Source organism: Anolis carolinensis, chromosome 6 (assembly GCF_035594765.1).
Source record: "Anolis carolinensis isolate JA03-04 chromosome 6, rAnoCar3.1.pri, whole genome shotgun sequence".
NCBI lineage: Eukaryota > Metazoa > Chordata > Lepidosauria > Squamata > Dactyloidae > Anolis > Anolis carolinensis.
In genome coordinates this window covers 69,039,270-69,054,826 of record NC_085846.1, presented here as the reverse complement: position 1 = coordinate 69,054,826, position 15,557 = coordinate 69,039,270, and the positions used below count along the sequence as shown (strand labels likewise).

Here is a 15,557-nt window from a genome sequence, read left to right as displayed (position 1 = left end):
AAGGGTCCGATAGCCATTTGAGTTTTTGATATTGATATCGGATTCTGCAAAACTCCTTCTGATAACAGTTTAATGCACAAGCAGATCATTAGTTCAGCTTCCCTTATACTTGGACTGAGTATTATGATTCTTCTGTTAACAGTAGTATTAATAACAATAACAATAATAATAATAACTTTATTTCGTACCCGCCTCTTCTCATGGCTCGAGGCAGTTTACAACATTGCTAAAAGGCCGGGCTGTGGCGCAGCTGGTTAGTAGCCAACAGCAATAAATCACCATTGACTGAGCTGGAGCTAACAGTGGGAGCTCACCCCGCTCCCCAGATTCGAACCGCCAACCTTTCAGTCAGCAGCTCAGGTCAGGGTTGAGCTCTTAGTGGTTAATAGCCTAGCTTGCTGCCCACCTAAGGAGCTCGAAAACAGCTGTGTCTGTAAGTAGAGAATTCTAGGTACCGCTTAATGCAGGGAGGCTAATTTAACTTAATTTATAACATCATAAAACTGCCAGCGGCATGCAAATTAGGAAGTATTACTATCAAAAAAGGACTCGTCATCATAATAGTTGATGGTGTGGCAGCTTCTCCTGTAGCTGGAATCAATCATACCCTCATGAAGCCGGAAGCTAGAGAATGTTAAATAGTCTCTACTGTCTGTCTGTACATGTGGTATGTCTGATAATGGCGTTGAATGCTGTTCTGTTCTGTCCTGTTTGTCCAAACAGCATTGAATGTTTGCCGTGTATCTCTACTGTGATCCGCCCCGAGTCCCCTTGGGGAGATAGGGCGGAATATAAATAAAGTGTCATTGTTGTTGTTGTTGTTGTTATAAAACACATCTGTTGTTATACTGATGCCTTTTAATGAAAGAATATTGGAAGTACTTATGAATTGTGGGTTTTGATGATTCCGGTATATCTGTCTTACTTTACTAACCCTTTACGTTTCTGCATACAGTGTAACAAAATATTATTTTTATTATCACCACCATCATCATCATCAAATAACAATGAAAGGTATTGAAATAGGGGACTCACCTTTTCTTTTTCTTCTCTTTTCAGGACAGTGATGTTGAAGCAATGGTCAGACATATGGAGAATATCCTAAATACTAACTCTTTAGGTGAGATCTTCTGACTTTTCCCATAAAATAACAACAGAATTCAATAGCACTGTTAAAAAAAATGGTTTCTATTTTCTGTCTGCTGTTTACCATCATGAGCTTTATTTTGCAATTTGAGAATCCAGTTGTCTCATGATTGTCATCAAATAGTTTATATGCTTTGCTTAAAATTGTATCATTCTTCTCAAAGATAACTCAAAATATTTAGATTTGTTTCAAAGCATTGTACAAAACTCTTCAGCAAAAAGTCCTAGGAGATACACAGAGTTAACAGCAGCATATTTGGAACTAAGGTTTCAATTCTATCTATATATATAAAGGAGTAATGGTGTCTGTTTCTTCCACTAAACAACAAAAGTACAAGCCCCAGAACCTTGAAATTTGGCAACACAACCCACCATCCTTGCCTCTAGGTTCCGACAACAAAAAGAAAAGAAAAATAAAGTCCTAATTAGAGGGAGAGCAATAATTGTTTTTATCTAATTGCTGCCAGTTAGAAGGCTAAGCTCCGCCCACTTGGTCTCTTAGCAACCCACTCAGCCCAGTGTTAATAAAAGAATAAAAAATAAAATAAATACAAATAATACAATAAAAATAATAAAAAACACTAAAAAAATTAATACAATAAAATACTATAATAACAAAATAACTAAAAATAATACAACAAAATAATAAAATATAATACATAAAAAAGATAAGTTACAATAAAATTAATTAAAAATACAAATAACGTCAAATAAAAATGCCACAACAATTTTTAACCAATACCACCACCACTTTGCTACTGTAACGCGTGGCCGGGCACAGCTAGTACATTATAATATAATGTATAGTGCCATTTGAGCTCAGTGGCATTTAACAGTGGAATAGAAATTCACATATTCAAACTGTAAAATACATTCTTTATTAATGTACCTATGATATAAAACATCTAGAGTTAACAGGGAAAAAAATCTAGAGCTATATACGTATAGGGAAAATGTGATTGAAATAGCCTTTCAGCATTTATCTTTCATGACACTGAAGTCATACTCCATTGACCTCAATGAATATCAGTACATGTGGCAATGAAAGAAGGGGCATTAAAGTTAATTCATTTTCAATTCATTTGGGATTAGATATGATACATCACTCCCTTTAACATTCTGTATTTCCCTCTAGAAATATTGATAATAACTGCAGACGATCTAACCTTTAAATTCCTAAGTTTAGCTGTATATGTGCTCATATATGCCGAGTATGACTCAGGATGTCTAGATACACTAGCAATTACATTTTAACAGTGCATTCCTAGACGTAAGACCCATTGAGTTCAGCAGGAAATACAGACCTGCAGCTTCACTTAAAGATGATTCAACTGTTACGTTTGTGTTGGAAATAATAATTTTTGGACTACAGATCCAAGAATTACCCTAGTGAGCAGGGATTGTGATGAGGAATATGGGGAGCTAAGTTTCAGTTGTTTAGAAGCTTCAGTACTGATGGAAGTGATAGCATATCCTACTCCATTCCCCAAATGGATGGTAGCATGATAGATAATCTATTTCTAGGAAAGCAATCTCACACCAGCATCAAACTGCAACATTAATTTAAAAGTTATAAATGAAGGGGCTACAAATATGCCCTTGAGTTTTATACAGGTAATACTTTGGCCATCACTGAACTATGTATGTATGTGTGTCCAGATCTCCTGTTGACTTGGAGTGACCCCATTAATTTTATTCTTTCTAAGAGAAAGAATACTCAGATGAGATCATGCCAATTATGTCCTTTGAAATATAGGCCTTATTAACACTGTCAGTCTCTCATCCAAGTACTCAGTAGGGCTGACACTGCTTAGCTTCTACAGTCAAACAAAATAAGAATATTTAGACTCCTATCACCCTTATAAATATATTTGCATATGTGGAAACTGCCTACTTTCATTTAAGGATCGGTAATGATAAAGGTTTTCCCTTGACATTAAGTCTAGTCATGTCTGACTCTGGGGTATGGTGCTCATCTCAATTTCTAAGCCGAAGAGCCGCCGTTGTCCATAGATGCCTCAAAAGTCATGTGTCTGGTACAACTGCATTGAGTGCCATTACCTTCCCGTCAGAGCAGTACCTATTGATCTACTCACATTTGCATATTTTCAAACTGCTAGGTTGGCAGAAGTTGGAGCTAACAGCAGGAACTCACCCCACTCTTGGATTCGAACTGCTGACCTTTCAGTCAGCAAGTTCAGGAGTTCAGCAGTTTAACCCACTGCGCCACCAGCGGCTCCTCATGTAAAGATAAGAGTCCAGAAATGTGGTAAATGGGGGTGAAGTCTTTGCTTGGGAAGGATTCTTGCCTCTTCTCTGGAGTAACTCACCACTGATGTCCTCATTAACATAGAACTAGTTTTATAATAATAATAATAATAATAATAATAATAATAATAATAATAATAATAATAATAATAACAACAACAACTTTATTTTTATACCCCGCCCCATCTCCCCGAAGGGACTCGGGGTGGCTTACATGGGGCCTCGCCCGATACAACAATCAAATAACAATAACAGAGCAATAACACAATTATCCCAATAAAAACTTATCACTTATCTATATATATAAAAGGGTAATGAAATTTCGGCCTAGGACAAAACAACAAAACTACACATCCCAGAAACACTAAACTTGGCATCACAACCCCTCATCCATGCCTCTACGTTCATACAACAAAAAGAAAAGAAAAATAAAGTCCTCATTAGAGGGAGAGGAATAATTGTTTTTATCCAATTGCTGCCAGTTAGAAGGCTAAGCTCCATCCACTTGGTCTCCTAGCAACCCACTCAGCCCAGGGGACAGGCAGAGTTAGGCCTCACTTAGGCCTCTTCCACACTGCCTATAAAATACAAATTATCTGATTTTAACTGGATTATATGGCGGTGCAGACTCAAGGCCCTTCCACACAGCTATATAACTCATTTATAATCTTATATTATCTGCTTTGAACTGGATTATCTTGACTCCACACTGCCATATAATCCACTTCAGTGTGCATTTTATACAGCTGTGTAGAAGGGGCCTCATATAATCCAGTTCTAAGCAGATAATATAAGACACTTTATTTCTCATACCACTATACTTTGCCACAGCAACGCGTGGCTGGGCACAGCTAGTCCTTTATATAGTCAGTTGAAAGAGCTTCTAGATTAGGTGCCACAATTAAATGAAAATATTGGAAACTGATGATATTTGATGATGTTGCAAAGTGATACAGAACAGAACAGATATTTCAACCTCTTCTACATCTCCCTAAGGGTCCTCAACAACATTAAGTTCTTTCACCAGAAACTCTTGGTCCAAGGCATCAGTCAGAAAAAACAGGTCGGAAACAAAACAAAAGGTTTCTTGTTATGTGCAGTTCTGCTGGAAGAATAAAGCTTTAATATGTTTAGTTTCTGTTCAAAATGTGCAGTCATTTCCCTATTTGGAATGATTTTGTAGCACTAAAAGCAAGACAGAAGCCCATGCAGTATATCTAGGGTTATGAACTTGAAGACAATAAGCAGAATTATGGTGCCTGCTGACTCTTCTCCCACCTTTCATTTGTGCATTGTATGCTTCAGAGCTGGCTGTTGGTGATGGATGTATTTTCCCTCAAGCTGCCTTTTGACTTATGACTTAAAGCTTCCTTGGTCAACAAATGCTCAGTAGTGCCATTCTTTTCCTTTGTAATATAGTTTGTAGCAACTGATCTTCCTTGATGGTACCCATCCATGCATCAACTAGACCTGGCCTTGCTTAGCTTCTAGTATCATTATCTAAGGAGTGGGCAAACTATGGAAGGCTGGGGGGGGGGGGGGTGAAGTAACCTCCAGGACACCTGCTCCTCCTAGACAAAAATAAAAACATTTTCCCCAAAACACATGAACATGGGGGTATTTTCCCCATGTTTTCAAAAGGCCTTCCTGATTTCTCAAATACATGGAAGGTTGTAAAAATCATTTTGACCTCAGGAGAGTGTTAAGGAAGAAATATAATCCATGTCCCTAGAAGTCTAGGGGACATTTTGGGACTAAACAAAATTTTGGATCTCTGGAGGCTACAAAAACAGGCCTCACTTTGCCAATTTTTGTAGTATCTGGTACCTTGATAGGCTAAATGAAATTGTCACAGATGATCTGGAGGAGAGAGGGGGGAATAATACCAGATTTCTGGCCATTCTTCTGTTATAGGACAGAGCACTGTCAGTCAAACTGTCTATGATTTCCTGATGCATTTAGGTGCAGGAGAGGATGCAGTCCCATCACCAGTATAAAAGTCAGAATCACAATCAATCAGATCAACTTCTGCAGATTGTATTAATGAAAGTAAGAGTCATATCACCTTGTTCCTCCCCTCCAATACCAGCGTGCCTTGAACCAGCTATGTAAAGCATCAAAAAGATAATCCACATGTACAATCTATATGTGCTTTGATTAAATATTTGGATATTGAGGAGGCACTGGGATAATCTTAGTCCTTCTTAACTATGTGTTTATACAGTATATATCTAACTATTTGTTGAAGATCACATTACTGTCTCTAAACTGAGCAGACTGAACCTAGAACGGGTTTCTCTTGTTCCAATATGCTATCTACTGGATATCATATCCTCTTATTGTTAAGGTAAATTCTTGGACTCAGATTTACCATTGCCAATAAATGACGCTTTTGAATACTTCAAACACAAATTTAGAGGATGAATTATAAATCATAAAAGTTGACAGAAACCACAAGGGACATCCAGTCCAACACCCAGCCAAGCAGGAACACACAATCAAAGCACTCCCAACAGATGGCTGTCTACTCTGCTTAAAAACCTCAGCACACTCCTCGGTACCATGTTCAACTGTCGGACAGCTCTTACCGTGAGGACGTTCTTCCTAATATTTAGGAGGAATCTCTTTTTTTGTAATTTGAATCAATTGCTTTGTGTTCTGTAGCTTGGACATGCAGCAATCCACCCAATCTGGGTTAACCTCTGAAATCTGGGCAAGAAGCAGGGGTCACATGATCTTCTGATTTTTTTTTTTTTAGAAAAATCTGTCAGGGTATTGTGAATTGTGTGAAATGTTAAAATCAATCTATGCTGTTAGGAATGTTTTTCTGCATGAGTTTCGGCAAGGCATTTCAGCAGTAGAGGAGTTAAAAGGAGCCTGCTTTGATTGATGTAACACAGGGCCAATGGGCCAATGGGGTCAAGTCTGATTGACCAGGACTTCCTTCATGATCTGTGGAATGCAGGGGAGTTTCTTCTGTCGGCGTGAGCGTTCATGGAAGATGGACGGGGAATGTATTTGCAGCCGCTCCGTGGCCAAGGAGACACTGCCATGTGTCTAGGACTTATTGCTAATGAGTGCTACCGTACATAGCAATGTAAATAAAGATTAAGTACCATTGAATTCAACTGAATATTCGACTGCTGGCGTTTTGTTTACCAGTGCTGATTCTCCGTATGAGAAGGCAGCCTGGAGAAGGAGGGATCGGTGAGACCAGGATGATGATTTTTGGAACCCACCCTGAATTGCAAACAGAGTCTCACCATCGCCCTCCGACAAAATCTGCCTCATGAACATTTTTCTTTTTGTTGCCCTGACCAAAAATCAGTTTCATTCTTTCCCCTTTTCACTTGTACCAGCAATTTCTTTTAGCCAATTTCTACTATTGTTGTAGTAGTACGGTTCAGAGAAATGCACCAAAGCACTATTATACATGACCAAAAATTCAAATCCCTAGATTTGGTAAGGTGGAGCCATGACAATTAAACCTCTTTAATTATTTAGAATAGATGTACTTCGGAAGTGTGAAACATAAAAAAAGATATGCCTTTCAATAAATATATAAATATAACACATACAGTGAATGTAAAATGTTTTTGCCATTTTAAAATTAACTGGAGTTTATTCTAGATAGGTATTTCCGAGGAATTTTTGTCAAAACAAGTATGCTTATGATTAACAAGATTAATTTATTCTCAGGGTTTATTTGATTTTCCCCTTTGAAAGTCTCAGATTCCTTTTGTTTTTGTCTAGCTTTCTTTTTAAAGTGATAATGAAAAATAAATGTGTTAGTTTCCTATTTGTTTATAATCCAGTGCGAATAAAGGCATTCTGATTCAAAGTTTAATAAGCTGCTAATTATACTTAGAGCCATTTAACACAACTGATTACATTGCTGCCTTCATTAACTAAGGTATTTAAATAAGAGGTTATAACTCCATAGCCCTGGATGATGCAGACACTTTGTTATTTGGAGTTAGGCACACAGAAAGCAGTTCTAGTCAACATATTTGGAAGATATTATAGGGAGAGAAAAAGGCCAGTCAATAGGAACAAAGGAGAAAAGCAGTAATTAAAAAGAAAGGGTCAAGGAATTCTGAAAAGTTATACAATTGCAATATTGCATTTGCTGTGTCTTACTTCTGTTAAATCTATATATAATGTATTGATTGTCCCACTTCTATTATTAAAGTCCCCTTTATTGGTTTAGTATTGCAGTTGTTTGTTTCGAGGCACTTTTTAGACCTTAAACAAAAAAAACTTTGTGATACCACAAGTAAATGCCGTATTTCTTCTTAGATATTGACCGTGAACATGTTACTTGAATTTTATTAGGTGATAGAATTTCTTCTTGGGTTGCTTGAAAAATGTGTTTGCAGTGAACAAACTGTTGGCCTCCCAAATTCAGTCAAATCTTTTTCATGTCTTGATCAAATTTTTGTACGATTTTCGATTCTGGTCTTTTTGACTTTTGTATTCCAATAATCTATGATTAACAAGAAGCCTTATTCTGGTTTGTAGTCTATTTCCTTCCAGACTCATAGAATCTTTCAGTCATTTCTTCTTCTCCGCAGGAGGATAAACTTGAATTATGGTTATATGTATGGGTTTTCCCTGAAGACTTTGATATTATTTGATCCAACTTTGCCTTGTATCCCTTTGACTTCTTTTGCTACATCTTTTCTCACTATTAATGCAACCCCATTTCTTCTTAGGTTTTTGTTTCCTGAGTAAAACACTGTGTAATTATCTGACTCAAAAAAGTCAAATTCTTGTCTATTGCAAGTACTGCAATGTTTATACGTTCCATTTCTTGGTTTACTATGCCTAGGATGCTTCTTGCATTCCCTTTTCCTATAATACGTGTTGTACAGCTTTGAACTTTCTTTTTACCTCTGAGCACGTCAAAACGTCCTTTTGGCATGAGTCCCATTGTGTTCTTAGCCACAGCACTACTCATAGTTGTCTTCTGCTACACCCCAGTAACTAGTTGTGTGCTATCTTCTTGCATTATCTCTTGTTTCATTTTATATTGTAGCATCAAAAGGTTTTTGCAGTAGAAGATATTCAAAAGAAGTTTACCGCTCCTCCTTCAGCACACCACTAACACATTTTAGCTGTGATGCCACAGCCATTGTCTCTGAGAGATCCTCCAGCACTTCCCTGCTTGCTGTTTCCCAACAGCTATTTTGCACATTTAGTCTGGTTTCTTAGTAAATTCTTGTTTGAAATGGGAGATTCTTATCAGCAGCATTTCTGTCAGCTGCATAGCCTTTTGCCTTACAGGAACACATAGCCACACCACTGTCATTGGTGGGGTTTCTGCATAGATGAATGAATAAATGAAGAGCAAGTACAAGCAATAAATGCATTTTAAGTGCTCATGTTAGCTGTATATGCTACCCTTTTCCCCCTAAAATAAGACATCCCCAGAAAATAAGACCTAGTAGAGGTTTTGCTGAATTGCTAAATATAAGGCCTCCCCCGAAAGTAAGACCTAGCAAATTTTTTGTTTGGAAGCATGTCCGCCAAACAGAACACCAGAGCATGCAGGATCGGTAAATGTACGTACCATAAAGTGTTGTACATGGAAATATTGGTAGTAACAAGAAATTCTTGATAGGATTCAGTTTGTCTGGTTATGCTGGTTTATGATGACAACTACTGTACAGTATATAATAGATGTTCATTTTTTTTTGTTCAACAATAAATGTGAATTCTTCTTCATGGAAAAATAAGACATCCCCTGAAAATAAGACCTAGAGCATCTTTGGGAGCAAAAATTAATATAAGACACTGTCTTATTTTCGGGGAAACACGGTATGGTGAGTAGTACTGCAAATGCAATTTCCAGATTGCTCTCCTTTTTAAAAATATTTCAAAACAGTGTGTTCTCTTCATGGGAATCATTCCTAGGTAGCTCAAAAGTATATTTTTGTTTCAGATGTCCTTCATCATGTATTTATAAGTTGCATTGAAATCTCTCCCCCCCCTACTTTCCTTCCTTAATAATATACCTAATGGATATAGACCTGTTTTAACTCAGGGTTAGTGCATATTAACAATATGTAATGTACTAGTGTGTATTTAGAAGGGTTATGGCAGCATAGTTTATGCTGCTGCATTGATGCAAAAGTTATTACGGATTGATGATGATAAATGGAAGCTCTTATGTGTGCCTGCGACCCAGAGTCACCCGCAGAAAAATGACATGCCACTCAGATTTGCAGAACAAAAATACAGGAACTTTACTGATTCCAAGAGATCAAAAATACAGTAGAGTCTCACTTATCCAACATAAACGGGCCGGCAGAACGTTGGATAAGCGAATATGTTGGATAATAAGGAGGGATTAAGGAAAAGCCTATTAAACATCAAAATAGGTTATGATTTTACAAATTAAGCACCAAAACATCATGTTATGCAACAAATTTGACAGAAAAAGTAGTTCAATACATAGTAATGCTATGTAGTAATTACTGTTTTTATGAATTTAGTACCAAAATATCACGATATATTGAAAACATTGACTACAAAAATGTGTTGGATAATCCAGAATGTTGGATAAGCGAGTGTTGGATAAGTGAGACTCTACTGTATTTACAGTGGTCCCTCTGATCACTTACAGAAGTTCACAGTCATAAATAGTCCTTTCTCAGTCCACAAATCTGCAGCAGCAAAACAGAAACAGTATCAAATCAATACCCAGGTTTTTGCAGGCTCAACCAATCGGCTTCATGCACTTCATTTCCAGTTAACACACACAGCACAGTGCCTTTGCCAACCATGACAAAAGTTAGTGTTTCACACTTTTTAATATTGCATTCTTATCCCCCTTCTTTCCATCTATTGCTTTGTCTGTAATTGAATTAAGTTAAATAATTTCAGTCTTCATCCAAAAAGAACATTATGCTTGGTGCACGAGAGGTCTGAATAGCATTCTTAGCATCTTTTGGGGTAATGTGTTGAATTTAAAAAATCAATTTTCATTTCATTAGCCTTAATGAATGCTAAAATTCATTAACTATTTACTAGTTACAATACAGTGCAATGCAGTTCTTATAAAGAATGGTCAAATGAGACTATTTTATGTCTTCTGCAGTGCCTCGGGTTACATTAAAATGAGATAGCATATGTTCTGTAGAAGTTTTTCTTCTTCCCACTAATTTTATGCTACAAATATTTCTTGGAAGTGGTTTTGAAAGCAGAGCATGCAGTTGGCACATAATTGCTTGGTGACCATTTACAGGTACATGAATTGGAGTCAGTTTGACAGTATTGGTGAAAATAATTTTTTGCATTCATTTTATTGATGGAACGTCTAAGACTAGACAGAAAAAATATTTTGTGGTTACCAACATACTTTGAGGACAAATTTGTGCTATTCAGTCAAGATCAGTTTGTATTTCTCCACTCCTTGGTCACTGCTGAAATTTAGGCATTCAAGCTTGGGGCTGACTCCAAGATTACACCAAGCTACGTGTCTGAGTTTTCAGAAGGAGTGTAATTCATAGGCTGAATCTGAATTCTCTGATCTGCTTTTTGTTAACTAGGGACACTTTTGCTATGTCTGGATTAAAGATTTAACTTGTTCACCTTTATACAATTGCAAAGATGTCAGACAGGGGGGAATCTTTTTAAAATCCCACCTCTGACACCAATTGCGGAGATATGGATGAGTTTCTATTAATTAATTATATTTATATTATTATTATATATTTTATATCCGCTGCCACCAGTTATTAAAGATGTTTTATTTAAAAGCTACCACCAGAGGTAAAGATGTTTATAATGCGGCCACCAGATGTTAAGGGGATTATCAACTCTTGCCACCACTATTAGAAGATATAGCCACTAGCTACTTAAGAGAGGAGACTTTTTAAATTTTATTTTTCGTCTTTCTCCTTGTTTGCTTTAGATGGTAATATAGATGACAGAAGCTTAGATGGTAGAAAGAACAATAACACGTTTATTCAGGCACAAACTTAATGGTTACAGTAACTTCTCTTTAGAAGCACTTGGACTAACCATTGCAAAGCTATATTGAGGTGTTTCAAATTCCTTAAAATATCACTTCCTTCTCTACTGCTTTAAACTGCAGTCACCCTGTGAATTTCAATCACAGACTATCTGTTCCTTATCTGGAAACAGACTGCCTTAAAATAAGCCACCAAACTATTTTAAACTGACTCAAATAAGCACTTGAGTCTCCCTGATTCTCCAACTGAGAATCAGTCTTAACTGTATCTCAGCAGGGCACAGACTAATTTAAAATAAGTCACCAAACTTATTTTAAATTGACTCAAAATGACCAATTGAGTCTCCCTTGATCCCTTCAACCAGGATCAATCTTCCCTGTGCTTCAACAGAACACAGACTAACTGTTTCTTTTCAAACTTGCACTTTTCCACCAAAATGGCAGTTGGCTCCGCCCACTTCTCCATGGCAACCAACTTATGAGTGCAGAGTAACTGAAATATTGACTCTTTTAAAACGCAATTAAACATGACATCTGTAAACTAAAAAATTCACACTTCATTACAACAAACTAGATTACCCAAAAAGGTAATGAACTCTCCTTCACTGTAGGTGTCTAAAGAGGTTGGGGTTAGTTGGCCAGGGATGGCCATAATTTATTAACTGGCATGGAAAACAGCTCGATGACTCTTGAGATATCTTCCAACTGTATAGTTCTGTATTTTTCTTGGTCTATGGCTATGAGAAAGAAAGTGAAAAAGAAAGGCAAAGATGGAAATTTAGAGGGAAGGAGAAAAATAATTTAGAGGATGATGATGGCAATGGGACCGAGAAAGCCTTTTTCTGAAAACATTTGTGTCAGTAGATACGGTTTTTCAGATAGTCTGGACTTAAACCATATAGAGTTTTATAGTTCGCAATCAGCACTCTGAATTGTGCCCAGAAGAGAACTGGTATCGAGTGGAGCTGTTTCAAAAAAGAAATTTGTGATTCCTGTAACTGGCCTTGTAGCGTTGTCTACATCTGCTACAAAATTTCTACAATCCACACATTTCGAGCATTATTATACTTTCTTTGAAATAATATTGCCATATACAGTAGAGTCTCACTTATCCAAGACTTGCTTATCCAAGGTTCTGGATTATCCAAGGCATTTTTGTAGTCAATGTTTTCAATATATCATGATATTTTGGTGCTAAATTCATAAATACGGTAATTACAACATAACATTACTGCGTATTGAACTACTTTTTCTGTCAAATTTGTTGTATACCATGATGTTTTGGTGCTTAATTTGTAAAATCATAACCTAATTTGATGTTTAATAGGCTTTTCCTTAATCCCTCCTTCTTATCCAAGATATTCGCTTATCCAAGCTTCTGCCGGCCCGTTTAGCTTGGATAAGTGAGACTCTACTGTAGTTGTTATTTTTTGCTGCATTCACAGAACCCATCCATCTCTCACGGTGGGAAAATTATTTAAAATCAAATAATAAACTGACCTGTCACATAACTTCGTAAACTGTCCACCATCATCTCAAATCCTTCACTCTGCCCGACAGTTTTTGCAAGATCTATTGGGAAGGAACCAAAGTTGCATTTGAGAATGATGTGTGTGTGGGCGCATATATATGTAACAAAGAAAGCAAAGCAATGTAAGAATGTGTTATTTAGCCTAAGGCCTCAAAGAAAGGTGAGAAAAATGTCTTTAATAACACAATTTCAGATTAAAGGAAGCGGAAACATTACAAAAGTTAAAACGTTTAAGACATTGCTCAAATAAGCGCACAACCCTAATACACACAAAGAAAGGCAAATGTATCTCTATAGAAACCTATGTCAATTACACTAAAACAGTGACAATGATCTTTATTTTGAGTGAATTTTAAAAAATTGTAAGCAGTCTAAAATCAGTTTTGCTTTATATTGTTAAAGGCACATAGTAGCTAGTGTGGAGAAATCCTCATCCTTTAGTAGACAGAAAGCATTTGCTGTTTTTACATATATCTTCTTGGGCAATTTTGGATATTCACCACTCTGTGAAGCGTCCCTTCCTTCCTAGTCCCTTCCCTTCTGTTCCTCTCTCTCTTTCTCTCTCTCTTCTCTCTTTCCAGTGGATCAAGGCCAGTGGGTTGCTGTGAGATTTCCAGGCTGTATGGCCATGCTCCAGAAGCATTCTCTTCTAACATTTCACCCAGAGGTTGTGAGGTCTGTTGGAAACTAGGCAAGTGGGGTTTATATATCTGTGGAATGTCCACGGTGGGAGAAAGAACTCTTGTCTGTTTGAGGCAAGTGTGAATGTTGCAATTGATCACCTTGATTAGCATTGGATAGCCTTGCAGCTTCAAAGCTTAGCTGTTTTCTGCCTGGGGGAATCCTTTGTTGGAAGAGGACTAGCTGGCCCTGATTGTTTCTTGTCTGGAATTCTCCTGGTTTTGAGTGTTGTTATTTATTTACTGTCCTGATTTAGAGTTTTTAAAATACTGATAGCCAAATTTTGTTCATTTTCATGGTTTCTTCCTTTCTGTTGAAATTGTCCACATGCTTGTGGTTTTCAATGGCTTTTCGTGTAGTCTGACATGATAGTTGTTAGACTGGCCAACCTGTCTGTGTTCTCAAATAATATACTGTGTCCATACTCTGCTATGGTTGAGCACTTCCCAAAGGGGAACCCCAGGCAGGAAGCAGCCAAGCTTTGAAGCTACAAAGCTATTCGATGCTAATCAAGGGGATCAATTGCAATATTCACACTTGCCTCAAACAGACAAGAGTTCTTTCTCCCACTCTGGACATTCCACAGATATATAAATCCAACTTGCCAAGGTTCCACCAAATTTCACAACCTCTGAGGATGCCTGCCATATGTGTGTGAAACTTTAAGAGAGAATGCTTCTGGAACATGGCCATACAGCCCAGAAAACTCACAGCAACCCAGTAATTCCTGCTATGAAAGCCTTCAACAACACATGGAACAAGGCCACTTTCTGACAAACATTTCTTCAGTTATGTTCTCAAAATAATTGGAGAGTTACACAATCTCAAAAGTGGAGATCACAAATTTGGATCTACAAAATAATGATCACAATTATTACATTCTTCTTAATTTATTCTCTTCCATTACATATTTACAAGAGCTCAGATTTTCATCCTTTCACCACATACTGTATTTCATCACATAATAGTCACACACGGTTGCTATACAGCAGTACATTGGAACTGCATGAACTGCTGGAAATGTTTTGTTGAACTTGGACAAGCCCGGCGAGCTTCATATTAATTGCTCGTGTCGAGTAACTCGTTTGATTAAAATTCATTTTTCTTCTTCTTTTAAAATCGTGACTTCAGTACAGTCAAATGGATCTAACTGATTTCAAAGTAATAAATGCATGAGGTGCAGGACTGTAGGCAACTACAGACATGTAATTCATCACTGTTTCAATTTCATTTCAGAATTGCTCACAACAGCAGAATGTGAAATGCAGTATACAACTTTTCCCTGTAAGATATATCACCTTATTCTCATTTACAGAATCTTGGTTCAAATCAGCATTGTTGGGCAGTCTTATCCAAAGAATTCCAAGATTTTTTTTTTCGTGTCAGGAGCAACCGGAGTTGCTTCTGGAGTGAGAGAATTGGCTGTCTGCAATGACGTTGCCCAGGGGACGCCCATATGTTTTGATGTTTTACCATCCTTGTGGGAGGCTTCTCTCATGTCCCCACGTGGAGCTGGAGCTGATAGAGGGAGCTCATCCGCACTCTCCCCAAGTGGGATTCGAACCTGGTTAGCAACCCAACCTTCAAGTCACAAGGCTTTTATCCCCTAGGCCACTGGAGGCTCCAATTCCAAGATGCCTCTCACTGTTACAGTCAAGATTGAGAGCCATAATAGACGTTACTTTTATTGTGATCTTAGCAACTTATCTGACTTTTTTGAAGTAATATATAAAGCAGCAAGAGTAATTTTATTAGGCTTCCAGTGGGAAAGGAGAAGTTTAACTTAAAATCAGACATAAGAGTCGCATGTAGTCTGAAGTTCAAATGAAAATAAAGCGAGTTGATGCCTAGTAGGCTGTGGGAATATTGCCTACTATACACAAACTTTTCATATTGGTACAGCAGCTTTAGTACAGGTAGAGTATTCAACATGTAAGACAAGGGACTAAAATG

At 37.3% G+C, this 15,557-nt stretch overlaps 1 protein-coding gene and 1 long non-coding RNA gene across 2 annotated transcripts in view; one reads left to right on the top strand and one right to left on the bottom strand.

Annotated features, from left to right (window-relative positions):
• LOC134292426 (uncharacterized) overlaps positions 1-15,557 on the bottom strand; it is a 200,719-nt gene that overhangs the window by 88,293 nt on the left and 96,869 nt on the right. The window contains exon 3 of the long non-coding RNA XR_009999665.1: positions 12,893-12,964. This is a non-coding gene — a long non-coding RNA (uncharacterized LOC134292426). The remainder of the gene's footprint in view (positions 1-12,892; positions 12,965-15,557) is intronic.
• Positions 1-15,557, top strand: part of nek11 (NIMA related kinase 11) — a 148,855-nt gene that overhangs the window by 114,161 nt on the left and 19,137 nt on the right. The window contains exon 14 of the mRNA XM_062957350.1: positions 1,060-1,120. Coding sequence (XP_062813420.1) covers positions 1,060-1,120 — 61 coding nt within the window. The remainder of the gene's footprint in view (positions 1-1,059; positions 1,121-15,557) is intronic.